Source organism: Chelonoidis abingdonii, chromosome 7 (genome assembly GCF_003597395.2).
Source record: "Chelonoidis abingdonii isolate Lonesome George chromosome 7, CheloAbing_2.0, whole genome shotgun sequence".
NCBI lineage: Eukaryota > Metazoa > Chordata > Testudines > Testudinidae > Chelonoidis > Chelonoidis abingdonii.
This window is the reverse complement of record NC_133775.1, coordinates 8,902,957-8,929,771: the sequence shown is the minus strand read 5'-3', so window position 1 is coordinate 8,929,771 and position 26,815 is coordinate 8,902,957. Positions and strand designations below refer to the sequence as shown.

The 26,815-nt window shown below is 41.6% G+C and overlaps 1 protein-coding gene across 1 annotated transcript in view; it reads left to right on the top strand.

Moving 5' to 3' along the window:
- Positions 1-26,815, top strand: part of AGBL4 (AGBL carboxypeptidase 4) — a 1,477,624-nt gene that overhangs the window by 773,038 nt on the left and 677,771 nt on the right. Inside the window, exon 6 of the mRNA XM_075067593.1 lies at positions 23,538-23,577. Within this exon, the coding sequence (XP_074923694.1) occupies positions 23,538-23,577 (40 nt within the window). The remainder of the gene's footprint in view (positions 1-23,537; positions 23,578-26,815) is intronic.

Below are 26,815 nucleotides of genomic sequence, written 5' to 3'. Positions count from 1 at the left end.
TTGTTGATCATAGAATCATAGAAATGTAGGGCTGGAAGGGACTGCAAGCAGTCATCTAGTTCAATCCCGTGCACTGAGGCAGGACCAAGTATACTTACGGCATCTCTAACAGGTGTTCATGTAATCTGTTATTAAAATATTCCAAAAACAGGGATTCCACAACCTCTCTTGGAAGCTTATTCCAGTGTTTAACTACATTTACAGTTAGGAAGTTTTTCCTAATATCAAACATAAATCTCCCTTGCTTCAGGTTAAGCCCATTCTTGTCCTACCTTCAGTGAATATGGAGAACAATTGATCACTGTCACCTTTATTACAGCCTTTAAGATATTTGAAGACTGTTATTGTGTCCCCTCTCTCCATCTTCTTTTCTCATTTTACTAAGTAATTCTCCTTTGTATAGCGCTTTACATGTTCAAAGTTCAGCTCCAATTGATTTCTTTTGCAGTAGTGAGCCCTCACTTCCATACATCTGGCCCCATGCATCTCATGGGCATTCAGAAAAGAGGAACACACAATTAGCAATAAGCTGAAAATGTTGATTTCAGTGATGTGTCCAGCATTAGATAAGAACTCTGTGGCAGAGACAGGGACGGAATCCAGTTCTCCAGGATGTCATTCAATGTCCTTACCCTGGAGACCAACCATTTCTTCTTGCTATTCTCTCACTCCTTCACTACCTACCTCCCAATTTCTGCAAGAAATGAGTCAAGGGTCTTACAGATAACAGCCTCATTAACTACATAACCCTGCTTCATTCTCAGAGCACTTTTCTATACACTGAATGAGATAGGGGTCCTCTGGAAAAAACTAATTTGTGATCATATAATTAAAGATTGTCATAATGCACATGCACCAAGGGTCTGAAATAAAGTCGGAAAGGCGACATTAAGTGTGGTGTTTGCTAACTTTTGAGTGATTGAATTTGCAACCTTAATGGTCTATTAACACAGACTTTTTAAATGTAATTTCCTATTTAAAAAAAAGCAACACAGAAATTCCATCAAGCGGAAACATATTGACTCCCAACTTGAGTCATCAGTAGGGTTTGGAACTTTAATCCACAGCAGAGAGCTCTACCCAGTGGCATGCTCTGGCAGATTTACTAAGGCGTGCAACAACTCACTTGCATTCATTAGGCGGTCCAAAATGGTCATGTGGTGTGTCCTCTCAGGTATGGTGACTGCAAGGTCACACTGTGTGGTGGACACCATTTTGTCCTACAAAACAATGTCCTACATGGGTGCTGAGCTGAATTGTCCCATGGGCTGGATCTAGCTTGTGAGTTGCCGGTTGGACAACATCTATCCAGCTGGGCATGCATGGCATGCAATACATACATAGGCAGGACGCCACTGCCTCTGTCTCTTGAACTAGCACAGTAACTGGCAGCAGTAGGTCATAGGCACCAACTTTGTGGGCGCTCTGGGGCCAGAGCACCCATGGAAAAAAATAGTGGTTGCTGAGCACTCATCGGCAGCCCCCCCAATCATCTCCTCCTCCTCCCCCCAGCGCCTCCTGCCCTCCGGAGGTGCTTGGGGTGGGGGAGGAGCAAGAGCAGGGTGCACTTGGGCGAGGGGGCAGAATGGGGGTGGGAAGAGGTGGGGCAGGGGGGGATGCAAGACAGGAGCAGCAGGAATAAGGTAACATAGAAGCAGTTGCAGAGGTGGGCATGAGTTGCTGCTGGCTAAGAGCCAGCCTGCTGGCCTCTTCAGTCAATTAGGTGGCAGGGTCAGTCGGGCAGCCCATTGCAGGCCAGCTGTACTGATGAGGGTGCCAGGAGACTAGCTCCATTGCAGGCCTTGGTTCCTGATACAGATAACATGTTGAAAAGTTGGGACTCCATTCCAGGTTCTGAATTCTTGCCCTGCCCATATACTCGTCTTGAGAGCCTCTGTTCCTATCCACATGCCCCTCCCATCTTGTGGTCCTGTGCGCATTCTCCTCCTATGCACCCTCCATCCTTCCTCTTCTCTTCCTGTGTGCCACACCATGCCCTGTTCTGTCCACCTCTGAATCCACCCCACACTGCTACCCCTTGCGACCTCCATTCCTGTCCTCTACTTCTCACCCCTCTGCATTCCACGGTCTGGCTACTCCTCCTTCTCTCCTCACTGAGCCTGGGTCTCCCACAGAGAGACCATGGGAGGAAAAGCCAGGGGAGATTGGGGGGATCGGTAAAAAACACTAAAAAGTCAAATGCCTGGCTTGGCCAATACACAACCCTCACTCCTTACCACTCCATGGGATACAAAAGAGGTGAGATGAAGACCCCCGGACTCACAACCCCCCCAAAATGGAGATATGACCCATTTAAGTTGTTAAGGGGTTGAGACCAAGGCGTGCATTTCAGGTATAATTATGGCCTGCCAAGGAGCTGTGAGAATGGAACCCTGGGAAACAAGGCTCTGCAGTGTCAGAGCTATGGATACACTTGTTAGAAACTAACACAAATAAACATTGCATTGCCTGCACCCACCCCATCGGACTTCTGGTCTTCTGCTTTTCTTGTCTGTGTGACTATGAACCAGAAGGAGAGGTGAAGAGAAAGCCCCTAACACCAAATTTCAGACAAGGCTCAGCTACTTAAGCGATGTGCAAACTAGAGATACTATATATTTTTTGGATGATTTATAACTTGGATGCATTTGGTGATGGATTTTCAGAGGGATCACAGCAAGATGGTACAATCCCTTGACAGCAGGGTGACTCCCAGTCCCCAGCACCACTTCATTCCTGTTCTCTAAAGCAGTTAGGGTCTCAATCAGAGATGACGTGTCCCCGTGGGGTACCGCAGAGGTCTTCCAGGAGTACATCAGCTCATTAGACATTTGCCTAGCTTTCCGACAGGTTTTAACATCCAAATCACTAGCGAAGTTCGGTACAAAACTAAAATTTCATACAGCCAATGACTTGTTTTAAACTGATCTATATACTATACACTGATAGTATAGTACAAGATTTTATATTCCAGTTGATATTTTAATAATATAAGGTAAAAATGAGAAAGTCAGCAATTTTCAGTAACATAGAATCATAGAATAGTCAAGAGGTTGGAGGGAACCTCAGGAGGTCATCTGAGTGCAAGCTCCCGGCTCAAAGCAGGACCAATTCCCCACTCAATTAACCGCCAGGGCAAAAACCACTAAGGAAGGAGATTCCACCACCTCCCTAGGTAACCCATTCCAGTGCTTCACCACCCTCCTAGTGAAAAAGGTTTTCCTAATATCCAACCTAAACCTCCCCCACTGCAACTTGAAACCATTACACCTTGTTCTGTCATTTGGTATCACTGAGAACAGTCTAGATCCATCCTCTTTGGAACCCCCTTTCAGGTAGTTTAAAGCAGCCATCAAATCCCCCCTCATTCTCTCTTCTGCAGACTAAACAATCCCAGTTCCCTCAGCCTCTCTTTGTAAATCATGTGCTCCAGCCTCCTAATCATTTTTGTTGCCCTCTGCTGGACTGTTTCCAATTTTTCCTCATCCTTCTTGTAGTGTGGGGCTTTAGTATGGGGCTGTGACACGTTAGTATTTTTGTCTGATTTTGTAAGCTAGTCATTTTTAAGTGAGGTGAAACTTGGAAGTGTGCAAGACAACTCAGACTCCTGAAAGGGGTACAGTAGTCTGAAAAGGTTGAGAACTAGTGCTCTAAAGCATGAAAGCGCTAGAGCTTCTCAGTGAATTGACTGTAAGCATTTTCTTAACATGGGCAAAGCAACGTATCTTCGTTAACATTGTTCTTGGAAACGGCTGAATTGTTTTAGCTGAAACTTAACAAACAAACAAACAAACAAAAACGCGTGAAGCAGACACCTGCCATGGGAAATTTCAGACCAAATGGCTAATGTCTGGAAAAGTTATATGTAACTGAAAACAGAATCTTATAATAGAAAGTATGAGTTAGCTCTGCCTCTAAATAACAGTAGTACACAGAACTCACCTAACTCTGCCATCTCTGCCAATCTGTGGATATACCATCAGATTCTAAGTACTATTGAGCTCCAGAGGGTGTCAGTGGCCCCTGTCTTTCTCTTTTTTTTCAGTATATCCTAAAATAAACAAGCAAACAAAAAAAGTGAAAGATCATCCCTAAAATAACTTGATGTATTAAAATAAGGAAATTTAGAGCTAAGACTGAAACATCCAAAAACTGGTGATTCTGACATTTTATGGAGTCTCTGCATAGGTAGCATGCCTTCAAATATTGGATGCTCCTATATACCATATGTGCTGCAATTCCTAAGCACCACAGCAGATGTTTTAGGCTCAGTTCACAACTTACTGGCTTTGTTTAGATTTCCCCACATCTCAATTTTATATGATGTGATTGTGCCTGTCATAAGCAGGGGAACAATTCCATATTTATAAACTCATACATAATTCAGAGTTAACACAATGGCAACACTGTAACATTCCCCGATACAAAAAATTAGAGACTGTGCCCAATTTCAAACACCCCAGCTGAAAAAACCAGCACCAGCAAAAATGAGATTTGTCTGGCTTAAAACAGAACATTACCATTATTTGAGTATAGGTTTGTTGTGTAGGGCATAGGATGGAAGTTCGTGGTTCTTCCTTCTCATCTCTTTATGAATTACAAAAGAAAAGTTCCCTACAACTTTCTCTCATTTCTATGTAGGTTCCTGCAAAGCTGCCCTCATAATCACACCTTTTTTATCGAGCTCCAATTCTGGACTTCATGCTTTCTTCTGTGATGCCTCATATGCACAAAACTCCCTCCACCTCCTTGTGTGCCAGACTGCCTTCTCTAGTTCATTCAAACCCCCTTCTGAAACCACCTCTCTTCCACAGAGCCTTTCAACAATAATCACCAGTGGAAATGTGTATAGATTGTTGTCTGTCTCCCCGACTGACATTCAATGGGATTTGGACACCCAACTCCCTTAAGTTCTATTGGAACTCCTAGCCCAAGTGCATTGTCCACACCATAATCCTCCATTTATTTTAGAAAGCAAAATGGTTTCCGTTCTCATTTTATGAAATTTTTCACTGAACACAGGTACACATTGGATGCATACAGAAACTTGCCTTTTAGAGTACTCTCACCTATTCCGTAACCTGTGAAGCACAAACTGACTGATTCTTACGTCTCTCCTCCTTAGAGAAGCTTATGACTCTGAGATGAAAAGATCTGGTATATTAGTGCATTGACCCATCATGCCAGCACCCTCAATTCTTAACCTGCAGGACTGTACTGGAACCACATTTCATAAGGAAATTTTGTCTCTTTCTTCAGTGCCCAAAAGAACAATTTAAACTCAGAGGGAACAGAAAGGAGTCTGACACTTAATTTTACCTCTATAAATTGAAACATTTACATTTGTGTTGGCCTTTAAAAAAAATCTCCAACTATAGCTGTCTGACACAATGGAATTCATGAACAGAATGAGGATAAATTTTCCTCGCCTATTGACGTATAGAAACTTTGTTCACCTTTCCTGCAACTGTGAAATTGGTTTGAAATGATGGACTGATATTTCTTCATGAGTCATTCTTGACACACCAGAGCTGTTTTACTAAGTACAAAATGTGCACTCTTTGGGGAAACAAAATGCTTTCACAAGATCTATCTGTAACCTTTGGTGCTGCTCAGAGGCGGCTCTAGGTATTTTGCCACCTCAAGCACGGCAGGCAGGCTGCCTTCGGCGGCTTGCCTGTGGGAGGTCCCCAGTCCCATGGTTTTGGCAGCACACCTGCAGGAGGTCTGCTGAATCCACAGGAGCAGCAGACCCTCTGCAGGCACGCTGCCGAAGGCAGCCTGCCGGCCGCCCTTGTGGCGACTGGCAGAGTGGCCTCCGTGGCTTGCCGCCCCAGGCATGCGCTTGGCATGCTGGTGCCTGGAGCTGCCCCTGGTGCTGCTGGTATCCCAAGAATGAATTTATAAATGCTAATAGTCAATGAGGATTTGAAGACCACCTGGTTTTCTCCCAGTAAACAAAGAACATAAAATCAGCAATGGAAAAGGTTTAATTTAGAACTATTTTTTTAAAGTTGAATTTTCAAAGTATGACACAATTTCTTGGGTAAATTCAGCCTAATTTTAAGTTACCCAGATATATGGCTGGTCTGAAAATATGAAATCATATTACAAGTGATAGGTTCATATATACCTATTTACTTCTAGACTGAGTAGACATTTGTCACACAAACACAATTAGATCTGTGCCTTTGGCCTCCCAAGGTCTGATTTTGTGAGATGCTGTCCATCTTCAAGTCTCTTGCAACCTATAGAAATCAAGGAAACTCAGCCCATCAGGAGGATTGAGCTGTGAAAGAGCAGTAGGATGCACTGAAGGGCAATATCCAACATAGTTTCCCTCTAAAAGATATTTCTAGATGGCATTATCCTCTGTCTAGGACCTTTCTGTTTCCAGGTTGAGGGATTATACCTGTGGGGGAAATATGGCACACCTCTTAGCACACTGGGAAAGGGAGCCAGCAGAGTTGTTTCGTGGCAATGACTTTATTGCCTTGTCCACTGATTGTGACTGTTGTGTAAATCTGTAATGTTTTGAGTCGGAAACTCTCTTCTTCCTTGTGGTAGGAATAAAAATTAATCATAGACATGTCTTGGTCTGTTCATGTGATCTGCGAATGAAATTAGTTTTTTGACATTAGATGAGTCAGCTATATTTTATGAAACTTACTTCACTCTGAGATCCTAGCTGAGTTGGAGAGTAGCTTTTCCAGTTGTTCGCCTAAACGATTTTCATGATGCAGTGGAGCATGTTGTCTTCCGTGAGAGCAGGCATCACCAACTGGCCTGCTACTGGGCTTTGGCTGTTTAACACCAGGGAATTATGGGAGACGTAGTCCTCAGAGGGACCCTGCCTCAAAGGACTGAACCCCAGTTACAGGTGATCTAGGGGCAACTGCACTATAAATAATCATAGCAATAGTACTGTAGAGTTTTAAATGTGAAGACCAGCTGCCATTTGCCCTCTCTCCACCCCGATATCCCCATAAAACAAACAAAGCTCACTCCACAAACTTTTTCCGTTTGAAATATCTCTGAGACAGAAGAGTTTGTGCAGAAGCCTGTGATCTAGCCAAAGATCAGTGAAGAAGGACAAGAGCCCTGTTCATATAGGAAGTGGTGCACATAGAGCGGCTTCAGAAACAGTGCTATTGTCTAAGGGTTATGGCCAACTGTTTCCCTTGGATAGTCATATGTTATACTAGCGGTGCATTCAGTGTGAAGCCTCTGTGCATGTCAGAGGATTGACTTTGGTCCAGAATTGTTTCTCAAGCTATATGAAGAGTTATTTTGCTGTTGGCACAATATTGGAGATGAGAGATTGGCATATTTAAAAACCACTGAGCCAGGCTGAATATATGGCAGCAATACCAATTTTGAGCATGCTGGAGTGGGGGAGGGGAGAGAACCAATTCTGTGATTTATATCACTTTAAAAAATGTCTTATCCTTTTGACATTTATATAATTATTGAAAAATGCTGTACAATTCCAAAGGCTATTCCATATTATAGGTCCATTCTGGAGAGAGAAGATATTATTTGGCCTAACTGATGAGAGGTTGTATCTTTATTTACAAGCTAACAATTGTTTTTTTCTCCTCCTAAGCAGCCAGACAAGTGTTCATCCTAAACATTCATCTTTAACTGCTGGAACAAAACATGCTGCCGATATTTTTTGCTAACAAGGCAGCAGGTAACATCACTGTCAGTGTTTCCTTAGATTTTAAGAGAGCTTTTTATTATGAGCAACAGCTCTGACTGTTGGATTAAATGGCAAGCCAGCAGCTCCTGAGTTCTAATTCTGGCTCTGCTGTGGACTTTCTGGGTGGCTACAGGCAAGTCGCTTAGCATCTGTGTCTGTTTCTGCAGCTGTAACATAAGGATAACATTGCCTGTCTTGTACTTTTATTTATCATCTCTATTGAGCTCGTGCGTAGAATCCCCAGCCATAGACCAGAACCCCCAATGTCCGACATGCTGAACAAACACAGAACCACCTCGCAGGGAGTTGTGAGGATGAACTGATCAATCAATAAGTAGTAAGCATTAAGGGCTTGTCTTCATGACCATTTAGTTTGCGGCAAGCTGGTGTGTGAATCTACCCCACACTAACCTGTCCCTGTTGAAACGCATTAACAGTTAATGTGGTTTGATCTAGTCCCATTTCAAAGATTACTAGGTTAAAGTGCATTAAGCAAGGGTTAATGTGTGTTGGCAGGGCCCACATGGACAGTTAGTCCATTGCAGGGCAGGGTGGGGTAGATTCATGCCCCAGCTTGCCGCAAACTAAATGGTCATGAAGACAAGCCCTAAATACCTGATCCTGCACTACTGAAGTCACTGGGAGTTTTGCATTGATTTCAATGGGAGCAGGAACAGTTGCTATGATTCTGTAAAGTTCTAATACAGTGACTTTTAAAATTAATAATCTGGATTTAGGAAATAGAAAATTACCAGTTAATTGCTTCAAAATTATTTGAATCAAAGGAATTAGGTGCTATTAAGAGAAATAAGATTGGTTGTTCATCCGTTTTACACTGGGATAACCCAGACTCGGTATTTTCGTATGATTTCTCCTGACCATGCTTGTACTCATGGTAATTAAATATGTAGCTTTTTGCAAGGGTGACATTTGGAACCATTTAAAATGAATTTAACAAACAGCAGCCTTGGTTTTCAAAAATTCTCTTTTCTTGAGAAGACTAACCTACTGCCATAAACTGTAAAAGGAAAGCAGAACAAAACATGAAGCTTGAAATTAGATGAAACCATAGTAGCGGAAGATACCTTTGTATATTTGCCCAGGCATACTGGATTCTAATTTAACTTTTCACAATTATTTTGATCACATTGTCTTGGCTTATATACAGTAAATCAGGAGCTTTACACACAGTGAATAAATATAGTGACAAAATTATGTAGGGAAAGATTCTTAGATAAATTATTTTCCCAATTTAAAATGTGGGAACACTGTATAACAGTCTCCCCCTAGAGGTATCCCGAATGACTGGCTGAATTGTTACCTTTTACAGCAGGGCCTGGAGAGATTGAATTGGCTGCCCCCTTGCTGCCAAGAAAGGAATATTTTCTTTCTTTTCTTTCTTTCAACAGTCTGTTGGGAGCAGTTGCCTTTCAATCTATTGATTCACTATCCAATAATTTGAGTAGATAGGAAACTTGTATATGAACACAATGTGTAGTACTTTGAAGAAGTTGGGAATGGAGGAATGTTTCTCTTCTTTGGATAATCTGATTGGAGTGAAAGGCCTTGAGAATTTAGGGGAAATACAGAAGGGTGTAAGATAGTATGATGAGGTGCTTTTAGAGGCTGGAGATCAGAGTTCTTTTCCCAGTCTCAACACTTAGAGAGTGTTAGAGAGGTAAGTTTCCTCATCTAACATATATGTAATGCTACATGCTTCACACTAGTGTCTTGGGGCTTGTTTGGTTGATATTTTGGGATATCTGTGGTTTGTCTTATGAGTGTTTATGTGGTGCTGCTTTGGTTTCTGCAAAATTTAAGCTTTCATTTAAAAACAAAAAGACAACAAACAAACAAATTGCAGTCTTTCCCGTTACAAAGATAACTTGCTGAAAAAGAACACATCAACTGTTATCTTTCTGAATCTTTAGACACACTGGATTTATAAATATGAATAGTATGAACTGCCCCATTAATCTCAGTGTTGATTCTGGATCCTAATGATGACAATTATAATGAATTATGGAAGCAAAATAGACATTAGAGACATAATAGACTATTTAGATCATTCATCATCTCCAGTTTACAGCATTTACATTGCTAACTTTTCTCAGCTGAACAATCTAGCAGAAATATCCAACTACTCAGGTTTATGGGCACAGGTTTGAATTGTGGGTGGAGCTGCAGCATCCACATTTTTGTCCACATTTTTACTCTTGAATTTTTCTGCTTTTATGCTGCATATTTTATCAGTATTTTTTGTTCTATTATTTTGATTGCTATACTGTTTCATATGTAAGAACAGGAGCTGTGTTTCTTACGAGTTCAGGTGTGTGCTCTAACCATTGTCTGGCTAAATCTGTTTCATTGGTTGGACTCAGATGTGCCAAGAACTGAATGTTATCGAAGTTATAATTCAGGGCTTTGATTTTCAGTGGTCCTGATAGGAATTTGCAGCCAAAAACTGATCCAAAATGGTGGAAATTGGAGGTGGTCATAAAATAATATTTTGCATTAACGTTGTCTAAATAAATGATTTTTTAATTTATATTTTTGGTGGGCATTTTCTGATTTTTAAACAAAAAAAATTCTGGAAATTTTGAAAGAAACATTGTCTATGAAAAATTTCAGTTAAAAGAATATTTTCTCTGGATTTTATTTTCAAGATTAACATTTTGACCAGCACTGATAGAAACCTCACAATAACAACTAACTGCAAGTGTGCAGTAGCTTCTTGGATTTGTAGCAGCAGAGGATGATATTAGCAGCAGGGAAAAGGCTGGGCTATTCTCTACTGCCTCAGACCTGTGTAGTGGTTGGGTTATCTGCCACCCACTGGAAAACCTCAGTTAGACTGAAGGTGGGAAGCATCAGCCAAATCTGGTACCCCTATGTCCTTATATGTGGTGGTAGGAGAAGAGCCTGGGAGAGGTTCCCTGTGGGTTCTCCTGCCAAAAGATAGCAGTGGTTTGGGGAGAGAAAGAGCTACACCAGAAGATGAAATTGGCCTTTTCCAGATTTTCCAATTGGATCCCAGACCAAAAGCTGGATCTCGATACATTGCCTGAAGGCACTAAATAAATCAGACAGGAGTTACAAACCTAGATCTGCTTGGAACAAGAAACTATAGCTTTAGAAAGTAAAATTAATAATTTAGGATCCAAAGTGGAGGTGAAAGAGGCCCATGTGTTGTGTGTTGAATAGCCACAGGCATGATAAATAAAAATTGCAGCTGAAATGACAAGCATGGAAAAAACATCTAGTAATCAGGCAATTTTGTCCAATCTGAGCCACCATTACTCTCATGCTGTGAATTGTGTGCCTAGAGGAAGTACAGAACACTGTCTTAACCCGTATGTATTTCCTTCTTGAGTTTTTAAATTGTATATATTAAAAAAGAAAAGAAAAGCCCTTTTTTTTCTTTTTATCTATAACAACTTATAAAAACAACTACTAGCTGGTCAATATCCTATTACTCTTATAGGTAGATATGCTGTTTCTAATTAAACATTCTTTGAATAGTGTTGACGACCTCCCCCGACAAATGGTGGACTCTCAGTGTTCATAATTGCTTTCGCTAATCTATACTCTTTCCTGTCTCAATGCCTTCCCTTTTATTTAGTAATAGTTAATGTTAGACTCCCAGTTAAGGAACGGCTTTGAAATAAACCAAGAAATGATCCCCATCGTGCATAGATTCTTTTCTCTTTGTTAATAGCACCATGTGTGGTTTTTATTGTTTTTTCCTGTTTCCTGTTTCTTCAAAATAAATAAAATTCAGAGAGAGCGTTTGTTAGCTCCTGCTGCTTATTTCTCACTTGAAGACAAAATCCTCTGTTTGTGGCATTACAATAATCTCTATAGGCATTAGAGTAATTGATGTTACAAACACAGGATTATGACCATGGCTATGTAATTTACATAATAAAACCCCAAACCATGAAAACCTGCATGGTTTGGTTACCAAAACAAGCCTCTTAAATTTTTTAAAGAAAATCTAAGAAGACCAGGGCGCCAATCACAAACATTCAAGCAGCTGCTTTATTATAAAAACATGAGAAACTCCACTGACTTCAGTGGGACTACTCATGCTTAATTTAAGTGTGTACATAAGTGTTGGCCCATTGGGGGCCTAGATAGGCATCCCCTTACTTCATTTAGACCGTTAGCCTTTCTGGGGAGAAGGCACAGCTGTCTGCTTTTGGATAGTCCAGTCCTTATTCATCAATCTTCCATGGGGTGCCAGGTAGGCTGCTGCCAATCCCAACCTATGTAAGAACATTCTGGATGGAGGGCAGGTTTAGACAGTTTTGGGTGAGTTTACTCCAGATTTTCATATCTGGTACATACAGACATTGTGAACCCTAGTGAGTCAAGCCTGCCAGATTGGATTCAGTGCAGTGAGCAGGTTTGTATACCCCCATTATGACTTTGGTGCGGAATATCCTGCAGGAGTAGGTGAACTTTTAGGAAACAAGTTTTTATTGACACACATGCTTGCTTAATAATAGGCACTTACCTTATATAGCATGTTTCATCTTCAAACCACAGGGCTAATACAAAGAAATCTTCACAACATGCCTGTGGGATTGTACAACTGTGATCTATTTTACCGATGGAGAAATTGAGCGTATCAAAAATTAGGTGACCTGCCCAAGGCTATACAAATCAGTGGCAGAGCTGGGACTAGGACTAAGGAATCCCTGCCTGTCTGCCTAATCTCATAAATTACTCTGCCTCTGGGCATGATTGTAATACAAATGGTAATTAATAACACATGTTTGGGAAGTGACCCGTAGAACATATTTACAATGTATATAAACAGATTATGTTAAGAGAACACTTTTGATTAATTTTTCAAGAGGCATCAGTGTATCTTTAAGGACTTGCCTGAGTGTGAGCACTATTAAAGCAAATAAGTATACGGAATGTTAACGCTTGTTAGTAACAGATTTAAACCATTTCTTATCTGACATACAGGAAGGAGTTCAAGAGAGAGCAACAAAAAGTCAGGGGCAGGGACAGACTGGCCTCCAACGAAAGATTTAAAAAGCTACATATTTACAGACTGGCTCAGAGATGACTGGAGATTGGAGATGCATATTAATAGTTGTGCACTTTTGAAAGATGTAAACGCCAATGAGAGGGAAGGCTTATTTAGCTACAATCTAACTGTATTTAGGGTGGTACACAGGGCTAGAACTGGGAGTAAATAATGAGCTGAATGAAAAGTAGGGGAAAATGTTAACTGAACACCAGGAAAATCTTCCTGACAGTGAGATGTATTAAGCTGTGGAATGATCTCTTAAGGGAGTTTTAGAAGCCCTGTCACTTGAGATATTTAAAATGACACTGGAATTAACACTAGAAAATATGCTATAAGGAACACTCCTACACTGGCAGGAGATAGGCTGGATGATACAACATATGGAACATTTTCTTTCACTAACTTCTATGAGTATCAACCTCTCTCAGGGCCTGCCGTAGTTCCTATTACAGTGAATGGAAAGTCCCCTCTTTCCTTCAATGTCAACTGGATCAGGTCCCAGTTCCTTTTGTATTTTTTCTCTGCACTCACTCGTGCACTACCCATTGTTGGTGTATTCTATGAAGTTGATTAATATGCCATTTAGTCCCTCAGTAATACAAGCCCTGCTCCTGCATCTGATCAGGATGGATATGGATGGTCTGCCATGGCTCTGCTTGGAACAGCACTCGGCCCGCATTTGTAAGGTGGAGGACATAGCCACTCGTTCACATTTCTTTGCCTGCTGTATGGTTCTCTCTTGTGGTTAGAGAGATCTGTGTTATAATTGTTTTTATTGCTAGTGTGTCAATGAAAACTCACATGCCCCATGTTATTGAGAATGCTCTGTCTCTATATATGTAAATAGTCAATAGAAAAGGTGCTGGGAGATGGCTCTTGAGAACATGTAGCCTGGTTCTTAAGTTTTGTAGGACCAATGAAACTTCTTGTGTCTGCTGCAAATGGCTTCCTTTGTACAGCTCTTTAAATCAGCTTTCGACACGCCACTAATGGCAGAAAGCTATGCATTAGCACAGAGTTTCTTGTAGTGGGGCCTTAATAACAATGTTGGCAGCACACCACAATTTTGCTTTTCTCATCTGCATCTATTATTAGTCCCTTTAGGAACCCTGATATGGCTAAATGCCAAAGAGATGTCTGCAGAAAACTTAGAGGCTCTTTCCATTTCCCCTCAGTTTGCAATAAAATTTCCATTCTTTTTTAATAGATTTGGAACATGGCAGGATCCCAAGAAGCAAGGAGGACCCTGTTAATAAATATATAGATGCCTAATTGCTGTGTTCTTGAGGAAAATATTTTCCAGGAAAAAAATTGTTCTAGTCAATTGTTTGGCAAAGGTTCTAGAAAATAAGAAAAGTGAATTTAACACCAACACTTTAGTGAAAAGAATACACAGGTGTCAGATATTAAGTTGAAATGGAAAGATGACTAAAGTAGTTTAATGGTTCAGTGCCGTCTTTTATCATGTGGACTTGGTTTTGATTCTAAACCAGAATCAAATTACCAAGTATTGCAATGATCAAATATCTACAGAGGTCACTGTTAAAATGGTTTCAGATGCTCATTATCACTCTTAATGTGAGTGATAACATATCCAAACCACTTTACAAATGTTCCCACACACCTATATTATCAATAATTGATTCCAGGTAGTAGGCTACAGCAGATGCAATTTACCAAGATCCCAGTCAAGTGTCAACAAGATGACTGGTTCATTTTATCATGTTACAATGAAATATTAGTAGCTAATAACAGAGGAAGCAGAAAGTGTGAGCTCTTACTTCATTGTATGAACAAAAGCCTGTGATTTTGGAAAGGAAAGAAAAGATCATTGTTTGGCATCATAATGTGATTTTTTTAAAAAAAAATCACCCTAAAATGGTCAGTTTATTCAGTTTAAAAGGATTTGAATTAGTACATTTTTTTGGTCACTCTTTAAGTCCAAATTCTGCACTTTGAATAGAAGGAATATACAAACGGAGAAGACCTCACGTGAGAAAATGGACAGAATTTTATTGCAATAAGATGGAAATAGTCAGTGTAATATTTTTTCCTGGTAGTCTTCATCTTTGGGCATGGCTTTCCTTTATTTAAGAGCTCCTCAAAACATTGATGTTCCCTGAACCCTCTTTCAACTGGACTGTCCAACAGCTTTTGCAAGTTATCCTATATATTCCCAGCAGTTCTTATAGTTAAACCTCGTAACTAGAGCTGGGTGGCATTTTTTTAATAAAAGTATTTTTAATAAAAAATTGCCTTTCAAATTATTTTTTTAACAATTTGTTTCATTTCTTTTTTTAAATATTTAAATTTAAAACATCAAAATATTATAAAAGTGATTATGTTTGTTGTGGTTCACAGAAAACAAGAAAGCAGCAAAGAATCCTGTGGCATCTTATAGACTAACAGACGTACTGGAGCATGAGCATCCAATGAAGTGGGTATTCATCCACAAAAGCTCATGCTCCAATACGTCTGTTAGTCTATAAGGTGCCACAGGACTCTTTGCTGCTGTATACAAATGTAACAGAGATGCCACTCCGAGACTTGTATTAAATATAGCTCAGTCTGTCCATTCTATTCTTTGTAGGTTCTTATACCACCGTTATCACCATAATAGCTAAGTGCCCTCCTGTAGCATGTTTAGCAACAGGATTATCATTTGCCATGTATGGTTTGCCTGTTCTCGCTCATTCTCTTCCCTGTGCAAGAACTGTGTGTGTAGTGGAGTGTTTTAGTCATGTAGGGTTTTGCTCTATGTGTAGATGTTAGAGAAGGCAGGTTGAAGAAGTGCACTTTGCACATGGAGCAGAAGATAATGAGGTTTGTGATGGTCCCTATGAATATCTTGTGTGCTTTCCGTATAGTAGCTCCCGGACTGTCTGGGGTTTTTGTCCTGAATTTGATCTTTTCGATTGGTTAAAAGTTTTGGCTTTATGATATTATACCCTGCAACAATTTACAAACACACTAACTTGTCCGCTCATTAGAGTTAGAAAAGAATATCGAAATTTTAGGCCCCAATCCTGCAAACACTTAAGCACTTCATGCAGGTAAATAGACACGCTGGCCGTTTAAATGGGACGATTCACGAGCACCAAGCTGAGGGCGCACTCTGTTGGCTGAATCAGGCCCTTTCTTTACAGAAAGTTCCAGGATGGTGCAAAAATAGCATGGTTCTGCAAAGCCTCTGAAATAATGAAAGAATGCACTTGATTTCAGTTTACACTTTCTCAAGTATAGTAAATTGAAGATAATCAAGAAAGACTCCTGTTCAGGTCACATAAAAAATCAGATGGAAGAGGTCAGTAGGAGAGTCTGAGTGAGGTGAAATATATTTAGGGAGATGATAACTCCCTAAATTGTTGCTTTGAGAGCCGGTGGAGTATGGGCATGGGAGCTAGTGGTTGTAGTGCAGGGGCGGGCAAACTTTTTGGCCTAAGGTCTGTATCGGGTTTCGTAAATTGTATGGAGGGCCTGTTAGGGAAGGAGGTCGTGGCCTGGCCCCCACCTCCTATCTCCCCCCCGCCCCGGAGCCCCTCCGCCCCATCCACCCTCCCCCGTTCCCTGATATCCTCCTCGGACTCTTGGACTGCCAGCGTGGCACACACGGCCCGTGCGTCTCCTATTCCCTGACTGCCTCCGGGACCCCGCCAGCGGCAATCCAACCCTCCTCTCATCCTGTACGCTGCTTCCGCAGGAGCTCCGGGGGTGCGCCCAGGTCCATGACCATCCCTTCTCCCTGTTCCCATGACTGCCCTGGAAGCCCCTATAGCTTCACCTGAGGCGGCCCCATCGCCCCCACTTCCAACCCCGGCCTCACTTCCTGGCTGCCCCTAGGACCTGGAGGCTGCCCCTTCCAACTATCGTGTTATTTCCCTCTCGACCACTCGCTCCACACCCCCTGCCCCGTGACACACGCTCGAACTCCCCTGCCTCTATATCACACCTCTCATCTCCTGCTCCTTTTACCCACGCTGGCCTGGGACGCACCGGTACGGCCTGGTGCTACAAGCCGCGTCACCGTGGCTGGAGCCAGGCCACACCGACGCCGATGCCCCCACGCTCCCACCGTGTCAGCACACCGAGGGCCACCAAGGTTCAGGCTGGCCTTGCAGCTGTGCTGCACCCAGCAGCAGTCTCACAGCCCCGGAGCCCAGCGCCAAACCGCAGTATCACTGGCCACACAGCACGCGAATGAGCTGTTAAGGCTGCAGGGGAAGTGGGCACAGCAGGGGGAGGGTAGGCCGCCAGGGGCTGCCTTCCGGGCCAAGAGCTCAGGGCCGGCAGGACCTGCGTCCTGAACGGAGGCTGTGAATTTGGCCGGTGCAGGGCCGTTAGGTTTGCCCAGTGTTGTATGATGCCCTTACCCTTGTTTGGGTGGAGGGAGACATTTTCATGTCTACTGAATGCTCAGCGCAAGCAAAACGTGGCTCTCACTATTAAACGGATAAGTCAATCCCAGCAGGGACTGACGTACTGTTTTTAAAGTCTGTGCTGCCCTTAGCTCCAGACTCTGGGCTGGTTTACACTACGGAGGGAAATCGATCTAAGATATGCAACTTCAGCTATGTGAATAACGTAGCTGAAGTCGAAGTATCTTAGATCGAATTACCTACCATCCTCACGGCGCGGGATCGATGTCCGCGGCTCCCCATGTCGACTCCACTACCGCCGTTCAGGTTAGTGGAGTTCCAGGATCAATAGGAGCTCATTCGGGGATCAATATATCACGTCTAGATGAGACACAATATATTGATCCACGAGAAATTGATTGCTACCCACCGATACGGTGGGTAGTGAAGACGAAGCCTCTGAGCATTAGATGGCGATGAGAGAAGTGGGTTCATTCTACACCTCTGCTCTACCCACAGATGTCTCCTGCAGGCCAGGGAGCCTTACAGACAGCTGGAAAGCTAGAGAATCTCAGTACAGAGCTAATGCATCTACCTCTACGTCACCAGCATCTCCAGCTTAGTGGTCATGTTGGATGGCAGGGACAGGGAGATGGTGTTCTGAGCAAGAAGGAGGAAGAGTCATGGGGCCTTTTGTCTCATGGCTGGCCCAGGATGGCAGGAGTGAAAAGGTCACTTTGAATTACCTTTCTCCTTCACGCTCTTCAGCTGTGCTAAGTGTACCTTGGCACCACTAAGGTTCTGGCCAATGAAATCTAGATCCATTTGGAACTGGATACAATTAGATTCATTTCTATATATAAAGAAAATTCTCAATTGCTAAAGAAGCAATTCAGTCTATTTCATGGGACATCTTTGCATCTGGCTTCTTTTTGCTAATCTGAAGATAAGAGAGTCACAGCTTGCATAGTGCATTTCACACCTGTATAGGAGGTTGGACAATTTGAGAACAACTTGCAGATCATCTAAATTTAAAGTAATTTGTGAATTTACACAAAAATTATTTCTTTGAAATTCCCCAATTTAATTGAGGTGCAAATTAAATGAGACTGCAAACATGTAAAAAGACATCAGTGTGAGAGAAGAAAAGAAATTGCTCAGAAAGTGAGTTACTAGAAGAAATGTTAGGAAACCGTCTGGTGGAAGATGTAGACTCTACATTACCAAGAAATGTAATGGTCTTCTAAACTTAGTAATGGTCTTCCAAGCTTAGTAATGGAAGCTCTATAGCTGGATATATCCAAATGGTTAGAAATAATCACTTATGTCTGTGCAGCAGGGACCATTCTGTATTTTTCAAGGGATTAGACTGGATCACAAACCAGGTCTTTTCAACTCTTTCTCTGAAGTAGAATTTATTCTTGATGCCTCATAGATTAACGTTTGTTAAATGAATTAATGCTTAATTTATTAATGATTTGCCTTCCATGTGTTTAAGTATGATTCATTACTCTTTATCAATGTTTATTGCATTTATTAATGATTTATGTTAATTTTATGCAAGTTAATATGATTAATTGATAGAATTCAAGGCCAGATGCCCTGCAGGGTCTGTGCTTCTGAACAGACCAAAGATAGAAAAGTCCACAATATGGGAAGCTGTTGTGGTGCAAACTGGCCACAACCTCCCCTTTGCCCTGGGGCCTGCGTGGTCAAAATAGCGGTTTGTGTTCTTTTGGGACGGGCAAGGTTAGGCCAGTGAAGGATGTGCTGACTCTGTACAACCTCTGAGGGGCTCTTATCAGGCTGATAAAGAATCTAACAGATGCCTTCCAAGTGCGGAACTACTGGCAGCAGGGGTGTGGGGAAGGGAATTCCTCCAATCCCTGGGCCCTGGCTGGTGCAAAGAGGTGCAATTTGCACATCCCAGTGCTAGAGGGGAGTGAGCCTGGCCCCACAGCTGCGATGATTCTGACATGATTACTGAATTAATCTTTGAGAAATTTGGAAAATCCCTTGTTAATTCAGTTGCTTTCAGAATTATTTATAAATTAAATAATTAATTGACAATATTAAACATTAAAAATATTAACTTTTTCTTTTGGGTTGCTAGTTTGATAACATCAAGCTGGACCACGGGAGGGTGGAGTTGCAGAGGGCCTGGCCTCGGAAATCTTGAAACACAGCAAAAGTTTGGGGCCATGCTTGCATCTGCAGGGGATGATTTTCTGTATTTTCGACAAGCACAGTTTAGGAACACATTGTCTCCTTTCCTTGGGTACAGGACTGGCTCCACAATTTTTGCCGCCCCAAGCAGTGCACTGAATTGCCGCCATGGACGGCGGGGGCAGTCCATGTGCCCTTAGGCCGTCAGGCGTGTTTCCGTGACAGCGGCAATTCAGCGGCAGCTTCTATGTTTAGCTGAAACTGCCACAGACAGCTAAATATAGAAGCTGCTGCCGAATTGCTGCCACCGCAGAAACGCACGTGTTGCTCTAAGGGCACAAGGACTGCCCCCGCCATCCGCGGTGGCAATTCGGTGCGCTGCTGGGGGCAAAACAACAGGGACTGCCCCCCCTTGAAGATTGCGCCCCAAGCACCAGCTTGGAATGCTGGTGCCTGGAGCCAGCCCTGCTTGGGTATATATGTATGAAGACTAGCTATATATGCAAACTTTCACTTTATAGCAAATTCTGGCTATCCCAGGTAGGGGCCCTGAGTGGAGAAGGCAGAGAGAGCTCATTCAGCATCCCTATACTAGCACAGGCAGCAGCTCTAGGGCTGCTGCATGTAGTCCTTAGCCAGAGTCTGGCTGCTGAATCTCAAATCTTTTGGAGCAGTTAGTTCCTAGCAGTGAAATGTCAGCGCATTATCCCACTGGTTCACTGGAAGTCAATGGGACTACTCATGCTTAAAAATAAGCACATGTACAAATGTTTGCAAGATCGGGGCTTAATTTTGTTGCATTCTGGACTAGTCCTCAGCCAATGTTCAGATGGAGCTATAACAAATTTCATCAACTGAGGTTCTGGCCTAGGATTATTTTCCACTTTATTGAAACTACACCATAAGATACTGTTTTCTTGCAATAACAAATTGTTATTCTTTTGTGTATTTTATTATTTGCCTATGTTGCCAAGGGGCTCAGATAAGAAGCAAGGCCCAAATTGTGCTAAATGCTGTACAGACACTTAAATGCTCTGCAGTTTGCCTTCATTGTGCTTTCTATAAGCTGACCTTCTTCTATTGCCAACTTTTTTCCAATATGGCTGTTTTTACAGATGGTCATAAAATCATAGAACTTGAAGGGACCTTGAGAGGCCATCTAGTCCAGTCCCCTGCACTCATGGCAGGACTAATTGTCTAGACCATTCCTGACAGGTATTTGTCCAACCTGTTCTTAAATATCTCCAATGATGGATATTCTACAGCCTCCCTAGGCAATTCATCCCAGGGCTTAACCACCCTGACAGTTAGGAAGCTTTTTCTAATGTCCAACCTAAACCTCCCTTGTTGCAATTTAAGACCATTGCTTCTTGTACTGTCCTCAGAGGTTAAGAAATTTTTTTTTCTTCCTTCTCCTTGTAACAACCTTTTACATACTTGAAAACTGTTATCATGTCCCCTCTGATTCTTCTCTGTTCCAGACTGAACAAAACCAGTTTTTTCAATCTTCCATCATAGGTCATGTTTTCTAGACCTTTAATCATTTTTGTTGCTCTTCTCTGGACTCTCTCCAATTTGTCCACATCCTTCCTGAAATGTGGTGACCAGAACTGGTCACAATACTCCAGTTGAGGCCTAATCAGCATGGAGTAGAGCAGAATTACTTCTCGTGTCTTGCTTACAACACTCCTGCAAATACATCCCAGAATGATGTTCACTTTTTTTGCAACAGTGTTACATGGTTGACTCATATTTAGCTTGTGGTCCACTATGACCCCCAGATCCCTTTCCCCAGTACTCCTTCCTGGGCAGTCATTTCCCATTCTGTATGTGTGCAACTGACTGTTCCTTCCTAAGTGGAGCACTTTGCATTTGTCCTTACTGAATTTCATCCTATTTATTTCAGACCATTTCTCCAGTTTGTCCAGATCAGTTTGAATGTTAATCCTATCCTCCAGATCACTTGCAACTCCTCCTAGCGTGGTATAATCCACAAACTTTATAAGTGTACTCTCTGTACCATTATCTAAATCATTGATGAAGACATTGAACAGAACCAGACCCAGAACTGATCTCTGTGGGACCCCACTCATTATACCCTTCCAACATGACTGTGAACCACTGATAATTACGCTCTGGGAATGGTTTTCCAACCAGTTTTGCACCATCCTTATAGTAGCTCCATCTAGGCTGCATTTCCCTAGTTTATTTATGAGACGGTCATGTGGGACAGTATCAAAAGTTTTACTAAAATCAAGCTATACCATGTCTATTACTTCCCCCCTATCCACAAGGCTTGTTACCCTGTCAAAGAAAGCTGTCAGGTTAGCTTGATACGATATATTTTTGACAAATCCATGCTGACTGTTACTTATCACCTTATTATTTTCTAGATGTTTGCAAATTGATTGCTTAATTACTTTGTCCATTATCTTTCTGGGTACAGAAATTAAGCTGACTGGTCTGTAATTCCCCAGGTTGTCCATATTTCCCTTTTTATAGATGGGCACCATATTTGCCCTTTTCCCCTCATTTTTGTATATGGCTGACCATTCCTTTTCTAACTTGGCTATTTACTATACATTTTGAGTTCAAATTGTGTTAAACAAGCATAAGCAATGCTGTTGGCCATGTGGCTGCTAAAACAATTTGCTAGTGGCAAATTGTAGCTTCATAGAAATACAGCTCAGGGTTTAGGCCTATATCAAGTGTAACAATCAGAGTACTTTCTTCATATACACTTAGGGATCGATTGAGCCATTTAGGCACAGCCTTGCATGGGAGAAGTGAACCCATTGCTACACACCTTCAGATACAGTAGCTTTACTATGATGCTTCCAGTATGCCCACAAAAGATATGGCAAATGCAGACCCTGTAGTCCCTGAGGAGTAGCGTACAATTATACCTGAGATTTAGGGAGGTTACATAAGTCAGGGAAAGATTCTTTCACCATTCCCACCACCATCCTGGCACATCAGTTTAAGGATAGGGCCCAATCCGGTTCTTGGTGTTTATAATAAAGTGACCAAGATAAGTCATATTTCTCATGCATATATGGGAATGTATGTTCAGAATTGTCAGTAGTAGGAATACAAGTGAAACTGTACCTAACAACAGCTTTTACACTATACAAAAGAGTTAAAACACATAAGTAGGCCATAAACACATAACATAAAGTGAATGATACAGAAGATTACAGCTCTGATGCTACTGCCTGACACCCGTGCCAACTGTGGACTCGATCGCAGAGTCTTGTACAGACAAAGCATCCAATGCACTCAGTTGTCCATTGGTATAAATGAGCATACGACTCAAGGAAGTTCAGTGAAGTTGCACAGGCGAACAGCAGTTATGTGCCCTTTGACTTCAGTCAGTAGTGTTTTGCCTGCATAGAGACTGCAAGTTTGGGCACTCTGAAGGGGAAGGTCTTTAATCAGTAAGACTTTCTAGAGAAGAATATCCACTGTGGGATCACGGACACATAGTTTCCTCCTCAAGGACTTTCACCTGTCACCCGAAGAATAGAGAGAGTGTAATGATGTGAATTAGATTAGAAAAGGATCAATAGCCCTGACAATAAATGAAAGTAACACAGACATTATTGAGGAGATTAGGAGAGAGAAATTAAACTGGACAGTATATACTGTGATGCCAGCTAGACACACAAGTGTTGACCATAGAGAGTTTTAGAGGAATGACAACTATTAGAAAGTGCAAGGAAAAAACAGACAATAATAAAATCCACCTGTGAGAACATAAGAACATAAAAACAGCCATACTGGGTCAGACCAAAGGCCCATCTAGCCCAGTATCCTGTCTACCAACAGTGGCCAATACCAGAGGGAGTGAACCTAACACGTAATGATCAAGTGATCTCTCTCCTGCCAACCATCTCCACCCTCTGACAAACAGAGGCTAGGGACACCATTCCTTACCCATCCTGGCTAATAGTCTTGCACCTTCTCTATGAATTCAACAATCCCTTACATTTGAAGCAGCTAGTTCAAAATACACATGGACACACACATTTGGACTTTTATCCAAAAACCCAATTCAGAAATGTAAATAAACCTGCCCTGAAGGGACTGACTAGATTTCTTTCCTTAGTCAGAAGGTACATATGGCTCCCATCCAAAATAGTTGTTCTGAGCCGTGTAACTTGTAATTTATTCCAGTGTAAATGTCAGAACACTTTCTTTGCATGTCTAAGATGACCCACTGAAATTAGTCCCCATTTAACAATTCCTTTTATAATTTGCTTTTCAGCAACAACGGCAACTTGACCTGCTGACTATAACCAACCCTGGTGAGTAAGCTACGAGGCTCAGCTTTTATCTTTTCTTAAAGAGACGGTTGTCTAAATGTGTTTTTTTTTCCCTGTCTCTGGCATGCAAAATGAAAAACACTGTTCCCCAGAAAATCTTTAACATAATAACAAGTGACAGCTATATTGTGCTTGGCAAAGCCCCGGGTAGTTATCCGTTCACAGAGGTGCCTCTTCAGACCTTTACTCTATGAATTTGAGTGCTGATATTTCTTTAAGCCTCCTGGGGTTACAGTTAGTGTGGTATGTCTGCAGGGTAGATGCCCTAGAATTCACAATGTATGTTCAAGTATCACAGAAATGTAAGTTTTACTCTCTTCAGTGCTAAATACCTTTCAGGAGTGTAAAGAGTCAGTGGCTTTCAGCGTGTGCTCTTGGAGAGAGAATATGCAGTTCTGAAGAACCTTAAAGTAAATGAGTTTGGAAATATCTAGGTAAAAATAAAACACTTTCGAAACAGTCTTCTCAATAATGACTTTTGTTTTGTCTGCAAAGGAAAATTCCCCAAATGTGTTATGGGTTGAATTTCTGATCACTAGTCATGAAAGTAGTTTCATATCTCTGGCAGGGTGATTTTCAAAGGTGGCACTGTTGGGATTGAAATGCAGGCCAGATGAATGAGATTTCTCTTTGATCTAAGCTCTTGTTCAGTTTCTTCAGTAAGACTGGCTGAATTTCTTTTCATTAGCTCTCCTAGAGGTTTACTGTCCACCAGCAATAGAGAAACACCACACAGAGTTGATACTAGCTTTGGTAACCAGCATTTTTCTGTCCCTCAGCTCTAAATGCATCTTTATCTTTTTGTCTGGTGTTAACAGGGAATATGTTAGCAAAATGAGCAGGTGTAATGGGACAGTGGGCAAAATGCGACACATTTTGCTTGGATAACAATTTTGCATCAATAATTGTTCCAACACTGTAAATGTAGATATCTGTGACATGACTTCTCCTTCACTAACCTTGTTCAAATAGTAATCATTAAAAAAGGAGAAGAAGAAACACTTTGTTGGGACAGATGTTTGAGGCTACTGGCAATTGCATCACATTTTTGCATGTTCATTTTTCATACAGTTTGCAATTATGTTAATATATGCTTAGGGCACTTGCTGATAAAAGCAACAATACAGTGAGAAAAAGCCATTGTCACAACTCTGACTACAAATTCAAGGGCAAATATGACACATTTTCCCATATTTTGTATCTTCAATGTCCCCTGTTTCTAAAGAAAAAAAGAAAAGAAAAAAAATCCCTGAAGGTCTTAATCAGAATAAACACTCAGATCTTGGATAAAGTTACTGAAGTCTGCAGCCTTTTTTATAGGAGAAAATGAGGGTTGAGGGGGAAAAAAAATCACTTAAATGTGAGACATTTGTTTAAATTGTATTTATGATACCTTCTTTACTGTGATGACTGATGTAATGTTCACTGGAGCAATAAAAGAGTTGATTAAGTTGAGTTTGTGCATAGATGTGATTACAGTAAGTATCTAGCACTTCAGATCTTTCAGTTCTGCACAGCAACATAGCAGTTATTTAGAAGGATCAGCATAGGCACATACTAAGACAGTTTCCACTGATTATGTAAGTAGACATGCTGTGTTCCCAAAAAAAAGACTTCCTTGCCAGACATTTTTCAAGATGTGCATTTTTTTTATTTTTGTGTGTTGATAGTCAGAGTTTGGCTGCTAAATAAGTTTGAACTCATCTTCAAAAGGGCTGAGCATCCTCAGGCCAAACTTATTTAGGAGTCTTAACATTTGGATTTTCTGAAGAGTTTAAGGCAGTTAGGCATTCAGCTCTTTTTAGGATCCTGTGAAAAATCCCAATGTAAATATAGATGTAGGAGTCTAACTTCAGGTCATACAGGTTTCAGAATCTTAGCCTTGGGAATTATTTATGTTTAGATATTGATACTTTTTTATATTTTCATTTTGGAGGACTATCTTTATGATTTGTTAGCAATGGACTGTTTTTACAGGGACATGATACAGCTTATGACTGAGTACTTTGGGTGATCTGATTTAGGGGCTGAACAGTTTGTTTTCAACTGTCATTTCTCTGGAAATTCTTTAAGTTTTCCATCCTGTGTAAAGGCAGGTAGCCTCCTGTACAGTCAGGGCCAGCTCCAGTGTTTTTGCCGTCCCAAGTGGCGAAAAAAACAAACAAAAAAAAGCCACGATTGACGGCACTTTGGCAGGAGCTCTATTGCCACCGCTTTATTCTGTGCTGGACATGTCGCCCCTCTTTGTTGGCTGCCCCAAGCACCTGCTTGGTGCGCTGGTGCCTGGAGCCTGCCCTGTGTACAGTGGATGTCACTCTCCTGGATTTGTCTACAATAGAAAAATCCCCTATAGCTTGACAATATCTGTCAGCAATGATGCATTTCTGGTATCGTCTAACTACAAGTATAAAGCAGGACAAAGTGAATTCAGTACCATTTCAGAAACCAGGGTGGCCTTTGTAAACTGCACACCTGCCATGAGATAACATTAGAGAGCCAAGGTAGGTGAGGTAATATCTTTTATTGGACCAACTTCTGTTGATGAGAGAGAAGCTTTTGAGCTACAGAGAGCTGTTCTTCAAGTCTAGGAAACATATTCAGAATGTCTTAATTAAATACAGGGTGGAACAGCTTGTTTAGTATCAATAGTTAACACACATTTCAAGGTGAAGTAGCCCGTTAACACCTCTCCAGCCATAGGGGGGAAAGGGCGAAAGAAAGCTGGGGGTGGGAGGGACGACTTAATTGGGTTATAGATTGTTGTAATAAGCCATAAATCCAGTATCTCTATTCAGTCCAAGATTCTTAATATCTAGCAAAGTTATGAATTATGGCTCATCTTTTGGAAGTGCTGTGCAGGTTTCCTTTGAGGATGAGGACTGAGAGGTCAAATACAGAGTGATCATTTTGTAATCTGTTCCACCTTGCATTTAGCGGTGACATCCTGAGTACATTTCTCAGATCTGAAGACGTGTTCTCTGGAAAGTTGCTCACTAGCAGAAATTGGTCCAGTAAAAGGTATTACCTCATCTGCCGTATCCTTCTAATATCCTGGGACCGACATGTCTACAACAACACTGCATACAACATGAGGTAACATCCTCTCTCTCTCTCTCTCTCTCTCACACACACACGCACACGCACACATACACACACACACAACCTGTTACCTGAGTTTTTAGTCACTTAGGTGTTGAAGAACACTGCTGTCTGTAACTGT